Source organism: Ceratotherium simum, chromosome 38 (assembly GCF_057802395.1).
Source record: "Ceratotherium simum simum isolate JZ-2026a chromosome 38, ASM5780239v1, whole genome shotgun sequence".
In the NCBI taxonomy this organism is placed as follows: domain Eukaryota; kingdom Metazoa; phylum Chordata; class Mammalia; order Perissodactyla; family Rhinocerotidae; genus Ceratotherium; species Ceratotherium simum.
This window is the reverse complement of record NC_141937.1, coordinates 4,190,379-4,214,546: the sequence shown is the minus strand read 5'-3', so window position 1 is coordinate 4,214,546 and position 24,168 is coordinate 4,190,379. Positions and strand designations below refer to the sequence as shown.

Below are 24,168 nucleotides of genomic sequence, written 5' to 3'. Positions count from 1 at the left end.
GAAAGATGCAGTGACAGGATGTTTAAAAAGGATTTCTGGATTCTGTCTCAAAAATTAACCACACCATCCTGTGGCATGACTAGTCATGGTGGCTTTTTGGTGTCATTCTGACTGTGATAATAACTAGCCTGCTGTGGCCAGGCAGGCTCCCATTATGTCTCCCTGACTTGGCACTGCAGCTGAGTGTCCTCAGAAGAGCCTTGAACCACCAAAGCCTGGGGGGGTACCTCATCCCTCCAGCTCCAGACTGCAAGGTCAAAAAGGAAAGCGAGGCTTAGGACAGATAGTTTGAAGGGTTAACTCGAAAAGGAGAATGAGCCATAGGGTTTACTACTGAGAAACAGGCAGGATAGATGGAACAGGAAGGATGCCTGAGCAGCAAGAACATTCAGCACCAATAGGAACAGTCAGGGCCTTCAGACTCTGCAGGGTGGAAAGAGTGCACCTCCATGAGGCTTCAGCCCCTGTCACACCTCACTTGGAACTGGAGAGTAGCTGATTTTGAACACTGTGTCATAAATAAAAAGTCACCATAAGTTACCCCTGGTACAAACTTCTGAAATTTCCTTGTTACAGTAAAACCGCATTTGTGTTCTGGTGACCTCTAGTCTCAAATGCAGCCTCGTTTCTCTCCCACTCTCTCAATATCTGCAGTTCAAACGTTGCACGCATCTTAATCTTCTTTAATAGTGTGATAACTACCACTGCGTGACCACCATCTTGCCCTCTGTGGCTAACCAGGCAGAGATCTCATCAACATTTCCCATCTTGCACTTTGCTTCCTTATATACAAAGTCAAAATGAGAAGGGAACCTTGGCTTAGGCAAACACAAAATTCATACAAAGCACACCCATGCTAAGACACCTTTGGACAAAAGAAATCCCTAAAATATAACCTGAAAAGTGTAACACTTTTAACTTTTGTATCATATCATCAGGCATCATTTTCCCAGAACCTAAAGAGATTTTTTGATACATTGGAAGAAAGACATACACTAACTTTCCTACGTTTCCTTGGACACCAATGATACATGATGAATTTTTTTAAGATTAAAAGGGTCTTTAAAAGATTATGTGGTTCAACCAAGTACACTGAAGCAAGAATGCAGGAAAGCTGCTAAGACAACTGAAAACCCAGTGCTTGATAATCACGGCAAGCATTCCTTCTGCTGGGTCTAAATATTTAGCATAAAGTACAGAGAATTTTTGGATATGAAAGGACCTCTGACTATTGCCCAGGCTCTTTTCCTCCGACATGTTGTTTGGATTTCAATTTGGTGGGGCATCCACTTTTTCAACCTGATTCCATCAAGGAGGAGTTCTAGCTCACACTCCATACTGCCCACATGGCTCAGCCCTTACGCAGTAAGATAATATTTGAATAAACTAACCACTGATTAAAGTCGGTGATGGCTCAACAAAAGAAGCTAGGATGCTATGTTCATCTCCCTGGGAGCAGAGAGGAAAGAGAAATCACAACTTAAGTAAAAAATAACAAAACAGGGGCTGGCCCCGTGGCGTAGTGGTTATGTTCGTGCGCTCTGCTTTGGCGGTCCGGGGTTCGCGGCTTCGGTCCCAGGCGCCGACCTCCGCACCGCTCATGCTGCTGTGGCGTCCCACATATAAAATAGAGGGAGACTGGCACAGACGTTAGCTCAGCGACAACCTTCCCCAAGCGAAAAGAGGAAGACTGGCAACAGATGTTAGCTCAGGGCCAATCCTCCTCACCAAAAAAATGAAATGATTTTTTTCATCTTCTTGCTTGTTGGTTTTGTTTGTTTGCTTTCCTTAAAAATTTAGTTCATAAAAATAAGTCTCAACAGCAGAGGATGGGAGTACACTAAAAGCTTTTGGTTTTGTTTAAAACTATCTAGTCAAACGTCTGTCCTCAGTCCACCCCCCCACTCCCCCACCCCCATGCACCCACTCCACCCATCAAGTGTGGTTCTGGTTAAGTGGTCAGAAAAATCTCCTTGACACCAATTCATCTGCAGAAAATCAACTCACAAGGCTGCTTTGCCCATCATCCTTCGCTTTCCCCAGAGGGAACTTCTTTTCAAAGTAAAATGAAGATCTTAAAAAGAATTCCAACGTTCTTAGCTGAGCTCACCCCTCAGAAAAGATGATGGAAGGACACAAAGATATCTGAAGCTAGGACAGATAACAGATGGCTTCCATTTCTTTTGGGAAGAAAACTAAACAAAGAGAGAGAAGATTCCATCAAGGTTCCCCCTCTTCCATTTCAATAATCAACTGCGTGATTCAAGCGAGCAGCCCTGAACAGACATTATTGTCCCATCTGTTTAAAAACAGCATTGGGCGGGGCTCTCTGCCTCATAAAAACAAACAAACAAACAAACTCCTTGTTCCTTTTTGGTGAATGAAAGACTTTACGAATAAATACTCTTGACATCTACTTGTTACCTAGGCAAACACGCAGCCCATAAAATTATATTTATTGTAAGCTGTAGATAAGACACATACACACATTGATGGAGCAAAAAGCCTGTACGGAGTCTTAGTCATTTTTTTAAATAACATCACAGCTTGAACTATGTACATACCTGCACGCTTTAAGGAGGGGCTCTGTGGGAGGGAAGATCTGGGTAAGGGTAGTGTAGCAGGGAATTGCTACGGCGTTGTAGAATCCAAGCTGCCTCGGTGCAAAAACCACGGACAAGAAACAATTGCACATTAGCAATTCTAGCAGCACAATATTTCTCAAGTGAATTTTCTATTTCTCCAGCCTAACTATAAAATTAAATGTTCTAGTTTTGCTAGGTGACATTTGGGCTCAATGAATACTACTGGAGAGTGCATTTAAAAATGCATTAAAATACATTCTCAAAATAAAACACATAAAAATTGAAAACATAAAAAGATGTTAATCTAAAACCCAAGTACAACAGTCAATGAGATTCTATTTATAGAGCAATCAAGTTATAATTCAAGTCTGGTTCTTATCTCTGGTCAAATTTAGTACTCTTCATAGACATTTCAAAGTCAACCTGCTATTCTACATGGATGACTCTTCTCCAACTTAATATTTAGGAATCACTGCAGGGTGTTTTATCTGTTTGTTACTCTTGGCTTTTGGTATCTTGTTTGGTGTCTTGAAATTTTCCTCATCTGTCTCCTCCCTTTATTGGACCCAAAACAAATCTCATTGACTTTATCATAGTTCTCTCAGGTTACAGTTCTCTCAATATGTCAGATTTCAGTTTTTAATCTGTGGTACTTTAAAAAATATATTAAAGAACATTTTATTAGGAATTCTGAGCCACTGTGCGAATAAGTGATGCTGGTTCAGAATGGCCTACTGACGGCCACATGTAAAAGATCTGCTATACTATTCACCAGAGTACACAGCTTGTCTAGGTATACATAACTGCCCATGTGGTTGACAATACATACAACATAAAATTGGCTCCTTGGATGAGGTGACCCCCAAACCATGGCTTATCAATTTCTTTACAAAACTAAACTTCAATGAGATGCACCAAAGGATATGGAAGAATCGAATCTGCTTGTTTCCTTTCTGTTCTCTGCTCTTGTGAAGTCTATCATCACAGTAATCTTACTAGAATAATGCCTATGCTTTTCCATCTTTAACTTTATAGCTCATGCAAAGACTTTCTTATTTTTATATTTAGCAGACGTCATGGAGTAGACGATCTCAAGAAAGAAATTAATTATTGGAAAGTAGAGTATTTTATTATTAATGCAGAGAATAATGACACAGTAATCACAATTCATAAGCAATATAGTTTTGGTAAAATATTAGCTGATCACAGAAATATTTTATTTAAAACTCTCTCATACTGTAAATGGATCTGAAATTTTGGCAAAAAACAAACTACTCTCTTAATTAAATAAACTAGGACAGAGCCCATCCTCGGATGACATTTTCAGCTATCCTTTGCATTCTGTTGGGATGACTGTTTAACCACCTGGAACGAAGAACTTTGTTAGACCCCCATCTTAAGCCATATAACAAGATAAATTCCAAATGAATTAACAAATCAAATATAAAGTGATGACACAAAAAAAGTAACTAAAGAAAATTTAGGCAAATATTTAAATAATCTCAAGATGGGACAGGTCTTATACAACGTGACATGAAAAGCAGACACCAGACAGCAAAAGACTGATCACTGTTGAGTACATATATCGGCCAGGTCCATAAACAATATTGAAAAGAAACTAAGCTGCAACATACACACGTAACATGCATGACAGGCATGTCAGATGTGCATTCAGTAAAGAGGGAACAAGGAGCATCCATCAGAAAAACTGGGTAAGGACATGAATACACTGTTCACTGAAGCCAACGAGGAGGAGACAAACACACAGCCTTTCGCTGTGCTGGTGCCTCTATGAGCTATGGACTTGCCTACACTTTTGTATTAACAGTTAATAAAAGTACTTGAAATAAAGTAGGAAAATTTGAGAACTTATCCAAAACCATCATCCTTTGAATTTTCTAAAATGTTTTCTAAACTGAATTCTATATTATAAATATTTGTCCAAAACTAACTTCCTTATTTACGACATTAGAAGAAGGGTAGTTTAAAACGACTGTAATCTGAGAAATATCACACCACACATGCACACATGCAAAACTAACAAGGCACAAGAGCTCTCAAAACGTCAAAAAAATAACATGAATTATGCAGGGAGACCTGGAAAGAGAATAATTAATGTCAATTTTTGTTAAGACAAAACTTGAGATGTACTAAAATGCTATGCATTATTTGTTAGGAAAAGCCGACCTACCCAAACTCTATAATGTTACTTTCCAAAAAATATCTTTGTACAGCCAATGACAACACATTTTCTGCTTGTGAAAAATATTAACAATTCAAATTCATCCATCTCCTCTATTTCAAGTCAGAAAAGGAAACCTGTTTCCTGCAATTACATCTGTAGAAAGACGGGTGACGGGAGTAGTTGTAAATTCTTTAAATCCAACTAGGATTTCCTAACATTGGTCTTACTATCCCCAGACTCCATCTAAATGGAGATGATCTCAAGTAGTTCTGGGTCCTGTAAGATAGTGTATGCTTTTTATTCATATATGATTTTATGACCACCTTGAATTATTTGACTTTACAACATAATTCATACCTGGCCCTGTGGGACTTCATCCTTCTTGTCTCTGTCCATCATAGGAATAGGCTGTATTCCCAACTTCTTCATTTCATCACCCTACGATAAAAAGGGGAAAAATCACGCTCTCTCAACTTAAAAACAGTTATGAAATTTTGGTATTAATGAGTTGTTCCCTTTATTCATTGATTTTCTCCTAAACAAATAACGTTTCTGGTTATTGACCTGAACAAATGTCAAAATAATAAAAAACTTAATGTATCATTGTTTGGTAATTATCCTGATGTTCTCCTGTGTGAATTACCAGAAATCCAGCCAGCTCTTCTGGTTTCATTTTGCAGCAGTTAGTACAAGTTATAATAAGAGGAGATATAGTCAAGAGTGAGGCGGAAAAAAAACAAAGCATGGAAGAACCTAAACGCCTTTTTTTTTTTTGTGAGTAAGATCAGCCCTGAGCTAACATCCATGCCAATCCTCCTCTTTTTGCTGAGGAAGACCGGCCCTGAGCTAACATCCGTGCCCATCTTCCTCTACTTTATATGGGACGCCGCCTCAGCATGGCCTGACAAGCGGTGTGTCGGTGCGCGCCCAGGATCCGAACATGGGTTGCCAGCAGCGGAGCGCACGCAGTTAACTGCTATGCCACGGGGCCGGCCCCCTAAAGGCCTTTTTCTCACCTCTTTTTTTTTTTTTTTTTGAGGAAGATCAGCCCTGAGCTAACATCCACGCTAATCCTCCTCTTTTTGCTGAAGAAGACCAGCTCTGAGCTAACATCTATTGCCAATCCTCCTCCTTTTTTTTTTTCCCCAAAGCCCCAGTAGATAGCTGTATGTCATAGTTGCACATCCTTCTAGTTGCTGTATGTGGGACACGGCCTCAGCATGGCCAGAGAAGGGGTGCATCGGTGTGCGCCCGGGATCCCAACCCAGGCCGCCAGTAGCAGAGCGTGCGCACTTAACCGCTAAGCCATGGGGCCGGACCCTCTCACCTCTTTTTCAAAATATTTTTCACGTACATTGAACTGGGTGAAGCGAGGCTTTAGAGAGACATACTGATAGATCAACAAGAGTCTGCTACGACGTCTTAGTAAAGACGCAGTGTGGCAATACATGAGCATAAAGTCATAATTATAGATGTTTATTAAAGGCTGCTATGTTGCAGGCTTTGGGCTAAGTAACTTGTAAATATTATTTCATTTAATCTTCATGAAATACTGTGAGTTAGATATTATCCCCATTTTATAGACTTTAAAACTTATCTTACCCTTTTTATTTATTTGTTAAAGATTAAAATCTTCTTCCTTAACGTTCTCTAATTTTTTCCCTAATACTCTACTCTTCCATCACATTGCTTTATTATTCTAGTGTTAATTATTTTAATTATGCTTGTTTTCAGCAATCAGAAGTACAGAACTAACAATATCTCTGATTTGCTACAGTGGGGTCTGGAAACAATTGCTATAACCCTCGCTGAGAATTTTTATGTACAGGACACAGGGACTTGTACCAACAATGTAAAGACACTGCAAGTACGGCTTTTGCACTAGTGTTATCACTTTAAGTACTAAAATCAGTGGTTCTCAATTTCTTTTCTTTTCTACCCTAAGTGAGTGAAACTAACTAGGCCCCTGGCTCTCAAGGATTTTACAAGTACAATAAGTAAAAAGATTTTAAATAAACAATGATTTGAATAGGCACTTACAAATAAGGGTAAATGCTAAAAAGGAGAACAACTGAGTCCTGTGGAATGCATACAACGGAGAAGGGACCTATTCTGAGGCTTGGAGAGGAACGGGTTGTGCAGGGGTGAAGGAGAGCACTCTAGGCAGATGAAACGGCACAGGACAGTCTGAGACCTAGATGACAACCAGAGAGACTTCAATCAAGAAATCCAGGGCCGGTCCCGTGGCCCAGTGGTTAAGTTTGGTGCACTCCACTTTGGCGGCCAGGGTTTGGTTCCTGGGCACGGACCTACATCCCTTGTCGGTGGCCATGCTGTGGTGGTGACCCACATACAAAATAGAGGAAGACTGGCACAGATGTTAGCTCAGGGTGAATCTTCCTCAGCACAAAAAAAAAAAGGAAAAGAAATCCAGAGGGGCTGGGACATGGAACAGCCTGGAGAGGCAGTGGGCTTTGTAGATCAAGTTCATGACTTTTGTATTTACCACAAGAGCACGGAGAGACAGAGGGTTGGAAGCAGGCTACTGATAGAATCAGAATTAAAGTAACCCTCATCTTGCAATTATGGCAACTGAGGCATAGAGGTTAGCCAGAACACTGGCCGAGGTTTCATCCTAAGTGCCAAAGTGGGATTTTAACCCCAAGCCACATGACACCAAAGACCACACTCTTAATTACTGTTAAAATGATTCTAAAAGATAAGGGCAAGGAAGCCAGTTAGAATGTTCCAATAATCCAGGCATTACAGTAATCTGATGGAGGTCTGGAGTAGGGGAGAGATGGTGGGGATGGGAGGGGAGACTGGACTTGATGAATATCTAGGAGATCAACTGGCAGGACATGGCGATTGTATTCCTGTTTCTTCCCATGGACGATGAGGTCCTTGAAGAGGGTACCTGCGAGTATGTTGGGAGCTTGACCGATCTTTGTGGACTATTTCACCAACGAGGAACAGAAAGAGAAAAGAAATCTGTACTACATACCAGTCACATTTTGATTCATATTTTAGAATACAAATATAGTTGTTAAAGTATGAAATACATCATAGTTAAATGAAATAATTTGCAAAACAATAAGCTAGCTTCTGACCAATTTTCTTGTAGTGATGTACATATAGAATGTACAGAATGTATTCAGGATTATTACTTTTGGACACACATGAAAATTAAGTTGACTGTGATGATAAAGTCAAATACTACTGTTCAGACACATACATTGAAAACAACCTTCCTAATTGAGTCTGAGAGTAACCAGGTTCTGACACACACACGTGCGCTAAAATTAAAAAAAAAACACGCAGGAGTATGCACACACAGTGCATAAGGCATTGTAGAGAACAACACCATGAGTATAACGAACTGGCTTTACCATTATGAAACAATTCAACATAAAACCATTTCTCCTACACTTTCAACTGAATGATTTGCTGGTTTTTACTTTTTACATACATTCTTCTATCCGGGTGAGATATATGGTTTGATCATCAACTACCAAACTCTTTGACCTCCAAATTTACTTTTATTTCTTCAAACCAAATGAGGTACCCAAAGGTTTTGTAGGTTTTTTTTCCCCCCACAACATAATCTTTGAAAATGCAGCAACCTAAGTAATTGTGGATTCATCTAAACAAGATAATTACATTCTGCTTCTTCATGGACAATTCAGAAAGAAAACTGAGGAGTTAAACGCACATTTCTGATAATTTAGTCAAGAAAAGGTGTTAATGAAAGTAATTTACGTGTTTGTTTCACACATCAGGAGCATCATGAATTAATATCCCACATATTCTACAGAACTCATAATTGCAGTTAAATTGACTATTTGGTATATTTACATAATCTTGTATGTCTTGGTACAAAATGATTATTCTCCTGAATTTTCAACTGCAGGCATATATAACCCATGATATTGTGACTCCTTCTTACTTTTTCCAGTGACTGTCTTAAAATAGATGACCAGTGATGTTTTTTGAATGAATGAACAAAAGATCAGCTATTAAATATGGGAAATTGTTGCACTATTGTTCAGTGAATAAGTTCCTGAACTCTTTCAGTTGAGAGCAGAGAATTTACACACATATTCAAGTCAGATGTAACAGAATGATTGTTCTCACTTTGTATGTGCATAAACTCTAAATTCTTCATCGTATGTGACTGACCATAGGTTTTTGAAATAACTAGCCACATGAACAACTAAGATCTTGTTACTAAATTATCCATTTATTTAATTTGTCTCCAAATTTTTTCCATTTGTTGGCATTATCTATGTTCATATAAAAAGCAAGGACATACCTCAGCCCAGAATTCAGCATATATATCATTTGCCGTCAATTTTGTAACTGGCCACAGTTTTGTTACTGAGCATAAATCACAGGCAGTCATCATCAAACCAATGACACGGTCTCTAGAACACAATACAAAACTGGTCAGTGCAGCACTTGTACATTTGTAATAAGAACCAGAAAGACTTCTGCATTTTCAGGAATGAGACTTAGGTTGACATTACTTCATGATGAGGGAAGGACCGCATTACAGAGCAGATACAACTAACAGGAAGGAAAGAAAAGCAGAATTAAAAAACATTTTGTTCATTTAATTGTAAGAATATCAGTCACTTCTATTACTGGTTCCATGAAGAGTATATCATATGTGCTGGTTGCCTCATTACTGCAGAAATCAAATACAGTGTGGGCACAGCTCTGTTACCATCCAAATCTGCTGGTACATTTTTATAGCCGTGGACCAGATTTTCATTTTCATGAAATTTAGAGTGGAAAGGAAAAAATCTATCCCAATTCTTTCATTTCATAGAAGGAAAATCTAAGGTGCAAAGAAATGAAATGACTTCTCCAAGGTGGAAGCAGTTCAAGACAAGGCCAGAGTAGACGCAGGTCTGCAGCATCCTCTCTCGCGTCCCCACGTGCAGACAACAGACGCAGTGGGAGCAGTTTCCAAACACTGCAAACTCTAACCTCCCAACTGAAATGAGTTTTCTTTTTCAGTTGCTTTGCATTCACAATGGTGTGTTCCATGTCCGACTTGAAAAAAAAAATATATATATGGCTTGGTTTAGTATTTCCTCTTGCAGAAAAAGAAAAATTGCTCGAAGAATTCAAACAGCCATATCCACTATAGTTTCAGAGGATTTGTTCTAGTGACAGGTGGTTACCCTAAATGAAGTCTACACTTAATGGCAGCACTAAGCACTACTTATTAAGGAATTTTAACATACTGACTTTGCCTTTTATGAAGCAAACTATGTAACTTTAAAAGGCAAATTATCAAGAAAGACACAAAACTGTATAACAACTGGGACGACATTGGATGTTGTCTCCAGCTTGTACCTAAATTTAATTAGTCTTAGGAACCCATTGCTGCTAATGGCTGCCTCACTCCTTGTAGGTCCACAGACACTCCCCATCTGAGGGCATCATCCTGTCCTGGGTCCTGAGCCCGTCCTGACCAGGGCAGACAGCATTTTAAGAGTGTCCTTCTGTCACACTGGCAGAGTTTCTGGTTTAGTTGTGCTCCCTGAAGGGAAGGTTCCTGGACACCTGGGAGATGCTCCTTTGTCTACTACCCAAGTCTTTGATGCCAATCAGCTGCAAGGTTCTTTTATTTCCAATCAGCCCAATTCCTTTAGCCCATTTGCCTGATTAAATGATCTTTTCCACAGCCTTACTTTTCATAAGGACACACGTCAAAGGTATCATGTCTCTAACAGGGAAGATGAGATAACCATATCAACATTGATGAGACTTATTCGTACCCTTCCTGTGACCCAAATAGATGCCATGTGAAGACCCAAAGCCCTTAAAATGATCAGGGAACTCTATTTTGTGTGTGTGTGTGTGTGTGTGAGGAAGACTGGCCCTGAGCTAACATCTGCCAATCCTCCTCTTTTTGCTGAGGAAGACTGGCCCTGGGCTAACATCCATGCCCATCTTCCTCCACTTTATATGTGATGCCGCCACAGCATGGCCTGACAAGCAGTGCGTCGGTGCGTGCCCAGGATCCGAACCCACGAACCTTGGGCCCCGGCAGCGGAGCGCGTGCACGTTTTTAACCACTTGCGCCACTGGGCTGGCCCCAGGGAACTCTATTTTTTTGATGAGGTGGATTCCTAAGCACTTTGTGGTTTAAAGGAAGAATATTTATTTCTGGATTTGGGCTTCTAAATGAATGAGCATGTTACCTGTTTGCTCAACAGGTAAATTCATTTAAACAGAAACAGAACAAGAAAAAAACTATTATTCTGTTTATAAATAATTATTTCATGACATTGAAACAATTCAATCTCATTCAATCTATATTTACCAAAAAAAAACACAACAGTTATTTTTCTTGGCTAAATATTCTAATAAGCTTTATCTTAAAAAAGATTTCTTATCTCATAAATCTATGAAACAAAAAAAATGTTCATAGGATGGGACACGGTAAAACACATGAAAACAATTTGTCCACTGGAAATGATTCCACTGGTAACATTGCTATTACTATGGTTGGAAAGATCATGAACTAGTTACCATTTAGATTTAGCTGTCAAAATTACTTAGACAAGGGGCCCGGCCCCATGGCCGAGTGGTTAAAGTTCCACTTGCTTTTCTTCAGGAGCCCGGGTTAGTGGGTCCGGAATCCCAGGCGCAGACTTATTCCACTCATCAGCCATGCTGTGGCAGCATCCCACATACAAAATAGAGGAAGACTGGCACAGATGTTAGCTCAGGGTTAATCTTTCTCAAGCAAAAAAAGAGGAAGATATGCAATGGATGTTAGCTCTGGGCAAATTTTTCTCACCAAAAAAAAAGAATAAAAATTACTTAGACAAAACAATTTAACGGTAGTTATTTTATTCTTAACCAAAAAAATAAGCAAATAAAACAGATAAATTTTGTATTAAATACCTTTAATAAATAGACTTACTCATTTTTTACTCTCAATGACAAATCAGTTAGATGGTAGATGGTCATGGTTGTCCAGAAATATTAATCTGAACTGGAATGGTTTTATTTCTTTCCATGAATGGAATATAGACCCAACTCATACAGATCCCTAATTCACAACGTGTTCTAATAACCAACTGTGAGAGGGATGGAGATCATGCTGACTACTCTTGGTTTGACTTTGTAGAACCTTGTCACTAAGAACAATGAAGTAAGGGCTCCACACAACGCCTATGTTACAGACGATTCTCAGGCAAGTAATTTTAGGGGGTTTGACTATTTTCATTTATTCCAAAAGGTTTTTAATGCCTGTTATGAATCAAGCACAGTTACAGCAACGAACAAAATGATGCTGATCTTGTAGAACTACTTCTAGTGGAGAGAAGCAGAAAATGATAAGTTAGAAAATTTCATGAAACAAGTCTGTGTAAAAAATATTTAAAAAGAGGCAAAAACATGAAGATCTGTGAGAGCATTCCAGTAGAGATGATAGTGTGTGTAGTGTGTTTTAGGAACAACGAGAAAGCCAGTCTGGCTGAAAAGTAGGAATGAGGTGAACATGCGGTACCGCTAAGTCTGGAGACAAGCCAGGACTTTAACTTTTATTTCAAGTCTGATGGTAAGACACTGGAGACTGTGAGCAGACAAGTGACATGAAACATGGTTTAAAGAGATCCCCCAGGTCTTCTTGGTAGAGAAGGAATTGTAGGGGGGCAAGAGAGGATGCGGAGAGATAACTGAGGCGAACACCCCAGTAGTCCAGATGAGAGATGATGGCAGCTTGAATTAGGATGACGATAGTGGAGACAGGAAAGTAGGAGGATTCTAGACGTTAGAGGGAGAGCCAGGTTGAAATATGTTAACATCTACAGGAGTTATGACAACCCAGCTGCAGAACCAAAACCACAGAAAAGATTTTAGAATCTTACTGTTTCCAATAACATGAATGATAACTCCTTAATATAAGCATAACCATGATAGAGTGGTGATCTCACTAAAATAAACTTTAAATGTAAGTTCTCAACCCTTCATTTCATAGAACCCTAAATATGTTGCTTCTTTTAAAAATACCATTGAGAAGGAAAAAAAAACAAAAAAAAAAAAGGAGAAAGAAATTATATGTGAACAAAGTATCAATCTTGAGCAGAGGAGTATCACAGAGGGATTTGCTGTTATTAAAAAATATTGTAACTTAAAATTTACTTGCCTAACAAAATCCTTGTATTATTCCTAGAGTTGAAAACTCTTACAGGTGAAGACACTAGTGATGTCACTTTAGAACTCAGTTTCCCCACATTTCAAGTTCTTCAGTTGAAACACACAACATACTCAGCAGAATGAGGCCCTTGTGCATTTACTACGGCAGGTAAAGACTGAAGGATGCTGTCACATTCAAAATAGGCTAGTGGCAACCAGGTCACGGTCTAAGAATAAAACACACCACACAGACACGTCTTGTCCTTCGAAATACATAGCAGTAGCTATGCAAAAGTACACAACTTTTCTAGTTCTATTTCTGAATTGTTTGAAGAATTGTTCACGTGTTTAATATTATACCCTTTCTTTGATGTGTGCTTAAATCTAAATTAAGGAAAGACTTTGGAAGAAGCGGGGCACAGGAATGTCTTTGAAGGGCACAACTATTCCCTGGGATTCAGAGAATAAACATTCTCATTTGCATGTTTCCTATTGCTCTCAGGGATACAAAACTTTGAAATTCGCTTATTTTTAAAATACATGTTTGAGGAAGGCAGTTTCAACACGAAATACATGGAAATAGAAATTATAAAACCTACCAACCACTCATATATCTGTCATTTTCATATTTAAAAGTATGCTTTAATTTGATTTCATAGCTTAAACCCCATTGGTTTGCGGAAGTGGTCCTCAGGCAAGACTGTAAGTGTCTCTCCATTAGGAAAGTAATGTAATTCAAGAACAACGCTGTAATTCAAGAATAATGCTCTGATTTCTGTGGACGTTCTGGTCAGTTTTTAATCAAAAGGAGACAATGATCACAGTTTCAGTGAGAAACAATAAAGCTACCCTTTGCCTACCCTTGGCTCGAGTCTAGAGTTGGTTTTCAAACATGACATTAACTTCTAGTTGTGTTTAATTGTGGGAGAGAAAGAGTTTTGAAGGAAAATTTCAGTAAAGAAAGCAATTAGTTTACAATTCCTGTTTCTCTCTGTGGTTCCCTATGTTTCTCCTCCTCTCCATCTGTTACATCACTAGCAAGTCCCCTGTTATAAGTTAAGACTTAAACTTGTCTAATAATTCATTTCTGCAACCCTAAAATCACTTACCTGGCTCTGCTATTTAAAAAGTTTCAAGAACTTCTTCATTATCAAATGTAAGATATTTCTGAAAACTAAGCTATGTATGTCTAATATAAAAGGGAATTATTCATCTGCATTTGAAAGACACATAGCAACGACTTTCATACACAGTTGGTCTCTGGTTGTTTCATTTTCAAAGTAAAACATAATAAACTGACCTAGTATCTTTAAGCAGAGTTGTGGCCACAATGTCAAGTTCACACAGGTATAACAGTCAATAAAAGGGCAGGTGGCAAGGACCATTGGTAAGGACAGCAGGTAGGGAGCAAGGGTCAGACACTTAGGACTTCCAGCAACGATCAAGATCAAGAGAATATAAGTGACCTTCAGCTCCAGAATAAGTGGAACAAAGACCGAGAGAGCCATGCAATGAGAGAATGACCTGGGTAAAGTCTGGCTGACCCAAGAATAAGAGACCAGTAAGAGCCAACATGCCAGGGATGAAGAGCAGAAAAACAGCAAGAGCCTGGTTTCTTCGCGGCATCACTGGGCAGCTGAACTGAAGACAGCAGCTACCTATCTTCAGACTTTTTACAATGTAATAAAAAATACAACCCTATACTTTTAAGCCACTGGTCATTACAATTTATCTTCCTTAGAGCAAATGCTTTCCTAACTGATAAAACACTAAAGTGCATGAGGCCATCTGCCTTTATTTAGAATGCATTATATCTTCGATGTAAAATGATTACCTGTCACACTGTAGAGAATACTTGCAAAAAAAAAGAGAATCCTGTTCTCTAATATCTGAGATATCTGAGATGATACTGTCCAATACTAGAAGGGACTGGGTGCCAAGGAGGGCAAATCTCCAGCTTCATCAGTACTTATAAAATATTGTCAAATTATCAAAACACAAAATGCCCTTAATCAAGAATATGAGTATAAGATTACATGATAAAACCTACACTCTTTACTATTTGCCATTTTGGATTATTTGTTTACTCGACACACTGAATACCTACTATGTCACAATTACCCATCACTCTGGGCCCCACTAGTGAACCAACGTCTAGCATGTGATGACTTCCAGTATGTTCCATCCTCTGATTACACACAACGAGGATATTATACCATATGATTTATGTCCAAGCCGATAGTTTCGAGAGTGAAAAAGAGCACCAATATAATTACATCAGGACAACAGATGTTAGTTGAGAATGATCCAGACCAACTGGGGAGTGTGGTTACCCTGATTTTAACACAAAATAAATAAAGAGACTATCAACAGTTTGAGAACTGCTCTGGAAAATACTAACTTTAAATATTAATTTTTCAGAAAATAATTGATAGTGAAGAAAAGGTATCCATCTAACCATTTTTAAGCTTCAAGTGCATTTGCACATGTAACTAAATAAAAGGCTTTTATAAGTACTATTTTAATTTCTTTGTCTATTGATGGTTTAGAAATACAATGATTCTTAATTTAAATAAAGGATGCACTGCTCTCAATATCAGGTAACTTCAGTTCTTAGCCAAAGTCTGCCATTGATTTCCTCAGATGAATGACATCTTTTTACATTCTAGTATTAATTCTAGGTATAAAGGGAGAGGCCACGGTCTGCCATTTATCAACTATTCAAAGCAGTAATTACAATTAATATCTCCAAAAATTACCCAAGAAATATTATCATGTATTTAACTACAAACATTCCAACAATATCAGATAAATTAATTTATTCAAGGTAGAAAACAAACCAGACTAAATTTATTTACCAACCTACTAAAAAACATGCATTTTAAAAAATTATGGTTCCACATAAGAGGAGAAAAAATTAGTGGGTTGAAGTAAATGCCCACACCAGAAAGAGGAGCTGGAATTGAATCCCAAAAGAGAACAAGAATCAAAGAAAGATATCATGTTAATAAGCAGAGGTAAACGGTAGAATAACAGAAACAGAATAAAAATATATTTAAAAATATATTTCTAGCCTGTAGACCACACCTTAACCAATAGAGAAAAAACAGCTTTGGTGAATCATTGAACCCCCTGCTATGGTGACTGAGGAACAGCTGGCACTGGGGGCACCTGCCCCTGGGATGACATCAGCATTTAAGGCCAGTGGAATCAGGGAAGAGAGCACTTGTTCGTGTTTCTTTGAAAAGGAATTGCTCGAGCCAGAAAATGAAGAGTCAGATATAAAAACTAGCATAATTCAGAGATGGTATCTGTCCATTCTGTGCAGCACCCAACTGACCTATTTCTACCACTGTGGTAAAATATCTCTCTGCAAACTTCGGCTCCTGCTGGAGAAACGGCTGTCAAGATACAGATGATGTCATGTGTGGGACTTTTGGAGCAGACCCGTGTCTATGAAAAGGACAGGCGGGGGGATACACATCCTAGTCACAGGGGCAATGATGTCTGGATTAACTCAAGTGTAACAAGTGTCTCTAGAAAATGGAGAGGAGAAGAAAAGAAGGGTTTTCAGCAGCCTCGAGGGCAGTTCTGAGCCTGTCTGAAAAAGCCTCCTGTGTGAATTCTATGCCTTCAATCTCCTAGGACAACACAGCAGGGCTCCAATTAGGCAATTCCTTACATACATCATTCCAGAATCTCCCGCAAAGAAATCTACGAAAGGCTACTAAAGCCACGTGAAATGTGTGTATATTACACTCACTGGTAACTCTAATATGGATGAAAGGCTTACTCATGACCATGCAGAATTCTGTGGACTGCTTCCATAAGCTTATCAACTCCTAATCACCTCACAGAAATGAGATTTGATGTCACTTGGTGAATTAAGGACCATTCCATCTTTTTTTTAATGATTTTATTTAAAGGCATACTGCTATAATTCACATACTCTATCTTGTTTAAGAAAAAAAAAACACTTGAAACAAAAATGTTTCATATTTTATCACACAATCAAATTTCTAGATTGTATATTTTTATCTCTCATATTTTAATTTAGGTGTAATTTATATAGAATGAAATGCATAAATTTGAAGTATACGGTTCAATGAATGTGAAAATGTATACAGTCCGTAACTACCACACCCATGAAGACAAAGAGCCTTTTGATCACCCAGAAATCCCTTCTGCCCTTTCCCAGGCAATGTCCCTCATCCTACCTTGACAATTGCCAGTTTGAATTCTATCCCAATCACTTATACTATTGATTTGTTTGGCCTATTCTAGAACGTCATAAAAATGTGTTCCTATGGTATGCACTACTTTGCTCAACATAATGTCTGTGTGTTTCGTCCATGTTGTTGAATGAATTAGCAGTTCCTAATTTTTTTTCTTGCTGAATAGTACAGTATTGTACTGTATAAATGCCAGAAACTGTCTATCCATTCACCTGTTGGTGGACATTTGGGTTGTCTACTGTCTGGACATATTATGGTTAATGCTACTGTGAACATTTGTGTCCAAGTCTTTGTCTGAACATAGTAACACTTTCACTTCTCTTGAGTAACCTAAGAGTGGAACTGCTAGGTCACAGAGTAAGCATATACTTAGCTTTATAAGGAACTTCCAAATTATTTTCTAAAGCAGTTGTATACTTCATACTCCCATGAGCAAAATATTAGTATTTCAGTAGCTCCACGTACTTGTCAACACTTGGTATTGTCGGTCGTTTTAATTTTGGCCATTCTAGTGAATGTGTAGTGGTATATCACTGTGGTTTCAATATCTTTATGACTAAAGATATTGAGCAAAATTTCATGTTCTTACTGGCTTTAAGTTCTGAAAAAATCTTTCACTTAAGGGCAGCCACTAAAAAAAATTAGTATAGCTGATATGCTAAGAAAGGAGACAAAATGGAATCATATAAAATGACCAATTAAAGCCAGAATAGGCAGAAAAAGAGTGGAAGACAAAAATAGGAACAAAGAACAAGGCCAAAGAATAGAAAACAATAACAAGTATGGCAGATATTAATCCAACTATATAAATAATCACTTTAAATGTCATATACCAATTAAAAGACAGAGATTGTCAGAGTGGATCAAAAAACAAGACCCAACTATATGTTGTCTACAAGATAACCACTTTAAATATAAAGACACATATAGATTACAAGTAAATTGATGGAGAAAGATATACCATGCTGACATTAATCAAAAGAAAATGGGAGGGGCTGGCCCCATGGCTTAGTGGTGAAGTACACGCGCTCTGCTGCTGGCGGCCCGGGTTTGGATCCTGGGCGCACACCGATGCACCGCTTCTCTGGCCATGCTGAGGAGGCATCCCACATACAGCAACTAGAAGGATGTGCAACTATGACATACAACTATCTACTGGGGCTTTGGGGAGAAAAAGGGAAAAAAAAAAAAAGGAGGAGGATTGGCAATAGATGTTAGCTCAGAGCTGGTCTTCCTCAGCCAAAAAAAAAAAAAAAAAAAATGAGGATGATTGGCATGGATGTTAGCTCAGGGGTGATCTTCCTCATGAAAAAAAAAAAAAGAAAATGGGAGTAGCTATATTAATTTTACAAAGAGCAGACTTCAGAGCAAGGAAAGTTACCAGGGATAAAGAGGAGCATTACATAATGATAAAGGGGTCAATACTCCAAGATGACACAACAGTCCTTAACAAGTATGCACCCAACAACAGAACATAAAAATATGAGAGGCAAAAACTGAGAGAACTGCAAAGAGAAACAGATGAATCCATTACTACAGCTGGAGATTTCAACATCCCTCTCTCAGAAATGAACAGATCTTTCAGGCAAAAAATCTGTTGCATGGTTGCACTCAATAACTTCATCAAATAACAGCATATAATTGACATCTGTAGACTACTTCATCCAATAACAGCAGAAAAGGCATTCTTTTCAAGCTCACATGGAACATTCACCAAGATAGACCATGTTGTGGGCCATAAAATACACCTTAACAAATTTAAAAGAATAGAAATCATACAATGTATGCTGTTAGACAACAATGGAATTAACTAGATATCAGTAAAAGAAAAACAGCCGGAAAATCTTTCCCAAATACTTGGAGATTAAATACCACACTTCTAAATAACACACAGGTCGCAGTAAAAATCAAGAGAAAAAAATATTCGGAACTAAATGCAAATAAAAACATAACCAAATTTGTGAGATGCAGTAAAAACAATATTTAGAGGCAAATTTATAGCATTAAAATGCATATACTAGAAAAGAAGATCTAAAATCAATAATCTAAGCTTCCACTTGGGAAACTAGAAAAAGAAGAGCAAATTACATCCAAAATAAGCAGAAGGAAAGAAATAAGAAGAAGAATTAGAGCAGAAATCAATGAAAGTGAAAATAGGAAATCAACAGAGAAAATCAACTAAACCAAAAGCCGTTTCTTTGAAAATATCAATAAAATCAATAAGCCTCTGACCAGTTTAAGAAAAAAAGAGAAAGGATATGTATCACTAATATCACAAATGACAAAGGGGACAGCACTACAGATCCCATGGACATTAAAAGGATGATCAAGGAATATTATGAACAATCCGGTGCCCATAGTTTGATAACTTCAATGAAATGGACGAATTTCTTGAAGGATACAATCTGCCAAAACTCACACAAGAAGAAACAGACAATCTGAAAATGCCTATATCTATTAAAAAATTGAATCAATAATTAATAACGTTTCAAAACAGAAAGAACCAGGCACAGAATGGTTCACTGGTGAATTCTACCAAATATTTAAAAAAGAAATTATACCAATTCTCCATAATCCTTTTCAGAGGATAAAAGCAGAGGAAACACTTTCAAATTTATTCAGTGTTCAGACTGCCCTATGTGAAAATAAGATATCTTTCTATTGTTTTCCTTAAAGAAGGTTCCCCAAATTGTGTAATTTTCAAGCTCCACAAAATCTGGATCTGCCCGTTAGAAGGTAAATTGAATCACCAGTAATTGCTGCTTAATCAAAGGCATGGGTATCATTATATCATATGGATATCTCATCCTTGAAGAGGTAAACTTTATTACATATCTATATTCATCTGTAAATCTAATGTTTTGTGTTTGGGCTACCTGAGTGAATGGCTTCTAGGAACTTGAAAAGAGAGGTTCCTCTAAAACGAATGTTACAATCAGTACTTAATGGATCACAGAAGAGGAATGTAAAGCATCTGAACAAAGAGAACAGACCCACGTTCAGCAAGACTAGAATAGAACCAGGAAATGAATGTTCACAAATCTAAAGATAAAGATGGCATCACCTAAGATGGACTTGGTCAGACATGGAAACAGCAAAAGGAAAGTCCTAGCAATAACAGCTGGTGGAACCCATGTACAAGCTGACAAGAAGGAGAGGTGGTTTAGCCAGTGGACTGAGATGTAGCATAGAGATGGGTGGACGGGTTCACAAGGAATGCACCTGACATATTTCTGAATCTACTTGCAAGACATGCCTTCTCAGAAAGGAAGCAATCAGACTAATTTAGACTGATGCCATTAGAACAGTTAAGTAATCTAGTTCTCCTTGTTCAGACTCTATGTTCGTGAAACAAACTTTTAATTGCCAGTTGACTTGCCAAGTGATTCCAACCACACAGAATACCAATATTCTGATGCTTTTAACTAGAACATACATTTGTAGATCAACAAAATGGAATTCCAATTTTATACATCAATCACATGAGCTTGGTTAATAGGATTTGGATTCTGAAAAATGAATCCATTTTCATTTGCTTTTGAGTCTGTGAGGCCAATGACCAAGCCCTAGAGTGATAAACTCAAGGAGAGGCCTCTTGGAAAATGACTTCCCTTTAAAAGCACCCACTCCTGTGTGACCAGTTTAAGTTCCAATTCATATTTTAATTATCCTCACAATATACTGTCAGCAATTTTGTCAAATAATAAAATATCCAAAGAACATACAAAGTGCACATAACACAACAAAAAAAATCACATGCATTTCTTTACATTTCTTTTTCAAATATAAATTTATGCCAAACTGCATTTCTGTTTTTAAACATAAATTTATTCCAGATAACATTTCCTGGGCTTCTAAACTTTTAAAATTTATTTTTACCTATGTGATTGATTATTAAGGTTTAGCGATCCAGTCTGGTACATCTCCTCCAACTGTTTCCTGTTTCCGAAGTATAAAGCCAGGTCCGTGGCAATGATGGCTTTGCGGATGATTTCAAGCACCTGTTCATATTCACTGGAGCTCAGGGTGGAGAAGATATTGTGCCCTTCCAACTACGGAAAAAATACAAATAAACACCACCAATAACAAGCACAAGCTCTAACCTCATGACATTTTCAGTGACTCCAAACAATATAGTCAGTCAATTGCAATTGGCACACAAATGACAAGTCTTGAGGGAACAAAGCAACAGTCTGAAATGACTAATGAAATTAACATTTTGGTTTCTCTTTAAGCTATAACAATGAAGCTACCACTTAAATGAACTATTTAAACTACAGTAACAGTATTTGTTACCACAAAATCCCAGTGATTTAAATATATACCTAGTTTTTGGTATTTCTAGTAAGTAATTAAAGAACTGGAAAATGCAAAATATTTAAAGAAAAGACTTTTCCTCCTAAACGAATTAAAAACTTTAGTAATTTCTATATTATACTGGAAATTAATGGGCTTAAAAAGTCATTTATATCCTTGTCCACTTCAGCAAGTCTAAAGAATAATAACTTACTTTTTCTGTATCCGGGGAGAAAATGGTCCACAACCTCAAAATAAAGTTTATTTAGGCATATTAAAAACTCTCCCTATAGGCAAGAACAATTTTACATAAAACACGAATCACTGAGAGGAAAAAACTGTAGGGCCATGCTCTCTTCTTCTGTCCTCAGGGGAGACGGGGCATAGCTAGCAGATCACCACCCTAAACAAGACCAAAACTTTGGTCATTTGGATTCTAATATCTCAGAATTATTCTTTTGTCTATGAATCTTTTAAAAACTTTACAATTAAAGTTTTTATTGGTAATTGAGATAAAAATGGGTCATTTTTGCTCAAGCAAAAAAGGTTGAGATGATTAAAATGCATTCAATTTGTGGGTGCATCAATTATTTTAAATTATTTCCTTTTTAGTCAACATAGTCCTAACACAAGTTGATTTTTAATTATTTTCACTTTATAAGCTACATTTACTGGCTGACAAAATACATTAACAACTTCAAATTATTAAGGTATATTTCTTGACAAAATCAGACATCTCAATAAGACATCGTCTGCTTCCTATTACTCTGAAATAGGCTGTATGTGCACCATTTGTTTTCAATCATCAGAATCTTTCTGTATTATTTATTCTTAAGGTTTCATAAATAGTTAAATTATTTTATGATAAATGTAGCAAATGGTATTAGTTCTAGTTGGTTATTTTCGTGACAATAATAACAGTAAGGCCTTAAATTTGTAGAATGCTCTAAGTTTATAAAGCAGTTTCACACACATGATTTCACTTTGAAATTATAAAATTTAAATAAATCTTTGATGTCTATCTGAAATGAGGTATCTGCTGAAACATTAACAAGATTTTTCTTTGACTAAAGAGAAACTGTAGTGCTTCTAGACACTGCTCATTTCAGTACTTTTAGTAATGCAATCTCATTGGAAGCAGCTTTCATGAATACAACAGGGCCAGAGGCGGACGTGATAAGGATGGACTTCAGCTCAACACGAGGCAGAGTCGCCTAAATGTTCAGAGTTTACCATGTGGAACATGTAAGAGACACCGTGGGTTGAGATGTCCAAGCACAGGCTGGTTAGTAACCGATGGGGACCAGGGGAGGGGATTCAAGCACTGGGCAGTTGGACCTTTTAAGCCCCTTCCAACCTCAACCCTACAATTTTATTGTGGAAAGTTATAAGAAGGAAGTCTTTTCTCTGACTTCTGCTGTGAAATCTGCTTTGCTTTGATTTGATCATAACTCAGGTGAAGCAGCTGGTCTCTGCTTTATCACTCAATGCCCTGTGACCTGTGCCCCCACCTCATAAACATGTTTCAAATCAGAGCACGTTTGGTTGGTCCTCATGCAGACATCTGCTATTGGCAGGCTGCCTGAAGAGCATCACGTGTAATACATATTTACATGCTTTATCCTCTCTGTCACCATAAACTGTGAAATTATAGTGTCTAAAAAACATTCTAGGGGCTGGCCCGGTGGCGCAAGCGGTTAAGTGCGCATGCTCTGCTGCGGTGGCCTGGGGTTCGCTGGTTCAGATCCCGGGCGCACACCGACGCACGGCTTGGCAAGCCATGCTGTGGCAGCATCCCATATAAAGTGGAGGAAGATGGGCACGGATCTTAGCCCAGGGCCAATCTTCCACAGCAAAAAAAAAAAAAAAAGAGAGAGAAGGATTGGCAGATGTTAGCACAGGGCTGATCTCCTCACAAAAAAAAAAAAAATTCTAGCACTGTTGAAATTTTTTTTTGGTAAATCTCTCTAAAACAGGGACTTCTTAGCCTGGTCTATTAGTTCTCTCGGGGACCACAGAGTTATGAACTCACTGCAACTATTACTTAACTATCTATAATATGTCGATGTGCCATCCATAAGTACTTGTTTTCATCAGATTCTGAAAAGTATCCATGATCTAAGACAAAATAAAACCCATTTTAGAGGATGGGCATATTCTGCTGGCTATTTCAGATTCATGATTTCTTTTATTACTTTTCCATAGTAGAGGAAATGTGGTAGAAAAAGTTCAGTGGAGGACCTTTATAATGAAAAGTTGTACCCAGGATGCTTTTACTGCCTCCTTAGTATTTTACAAGAGTAAAGGGGATGAATGAATAAATGAACGATAAAACGACCCCCTTTTCTTCAAGAGAATCTAGTATATGTTTATCACTCTGCTCCTACCAAAACAGGAGAAAATAAGGGAGATATAAACAACCAAACTCAACAGATAAACGGCTTAAAATCTTTGCAAAGCTCAAATTTCACATTAGTTAATAACATAGTAAAACCTCACAAAGTAATGTAATACTTTAACATCCCAGTTGATGAATGTATTATAGTTAATATCCCAGGTTACATTTTTTGAGGTTTATATTACTTCAAGGCAGGTGATCCCACTTTGAATCAATCAAACATGAAATAACAAGCACTGTATACCCAGGAACGTTCCTAAAACCCAACACCGGGTGAGCAGCATAGACTTCTTATCTCGGGGGAAGCAC

General features: G+C 37.9%; 1 protein-coding gene across 3 annotated transcripts in view; it reads right to left on the bottom strand.

Annotated features, from left to right (window-relative positions):
- PDE10A (phosphodiesterase 10A) overlaps positions 1-24,168 on the bottom strand; it is a 248,225-nt gene that overhangs the window by 5,711 nt on the left and 218,346 nt on the right. For all 3 annotated transcript variants that reach the window (XM_087425039.1, XM_087425040.1, XM_087425041.1), the window contains 4 exons: positions 21,045-21,217; positions 9,083-9,194; positions 5,128-5,208; positions 2,565-2,653 (listed from right to left, as the gene is read on the bottom strand). In XM_087425039.1, the coding sequence (XP_087281165.1) occupies positions 2,565-2,653; positions 5,128-5,208; positions 9,083-9,194; positions 21,045-21,217 (455 nt within the window). The remainder of the gene's footprint in view (positions 1-2,564; positions 2,654-5,127; positions 5,209-9,082; positions 9,195-21,044; positions 21,218-24,168) is intronic.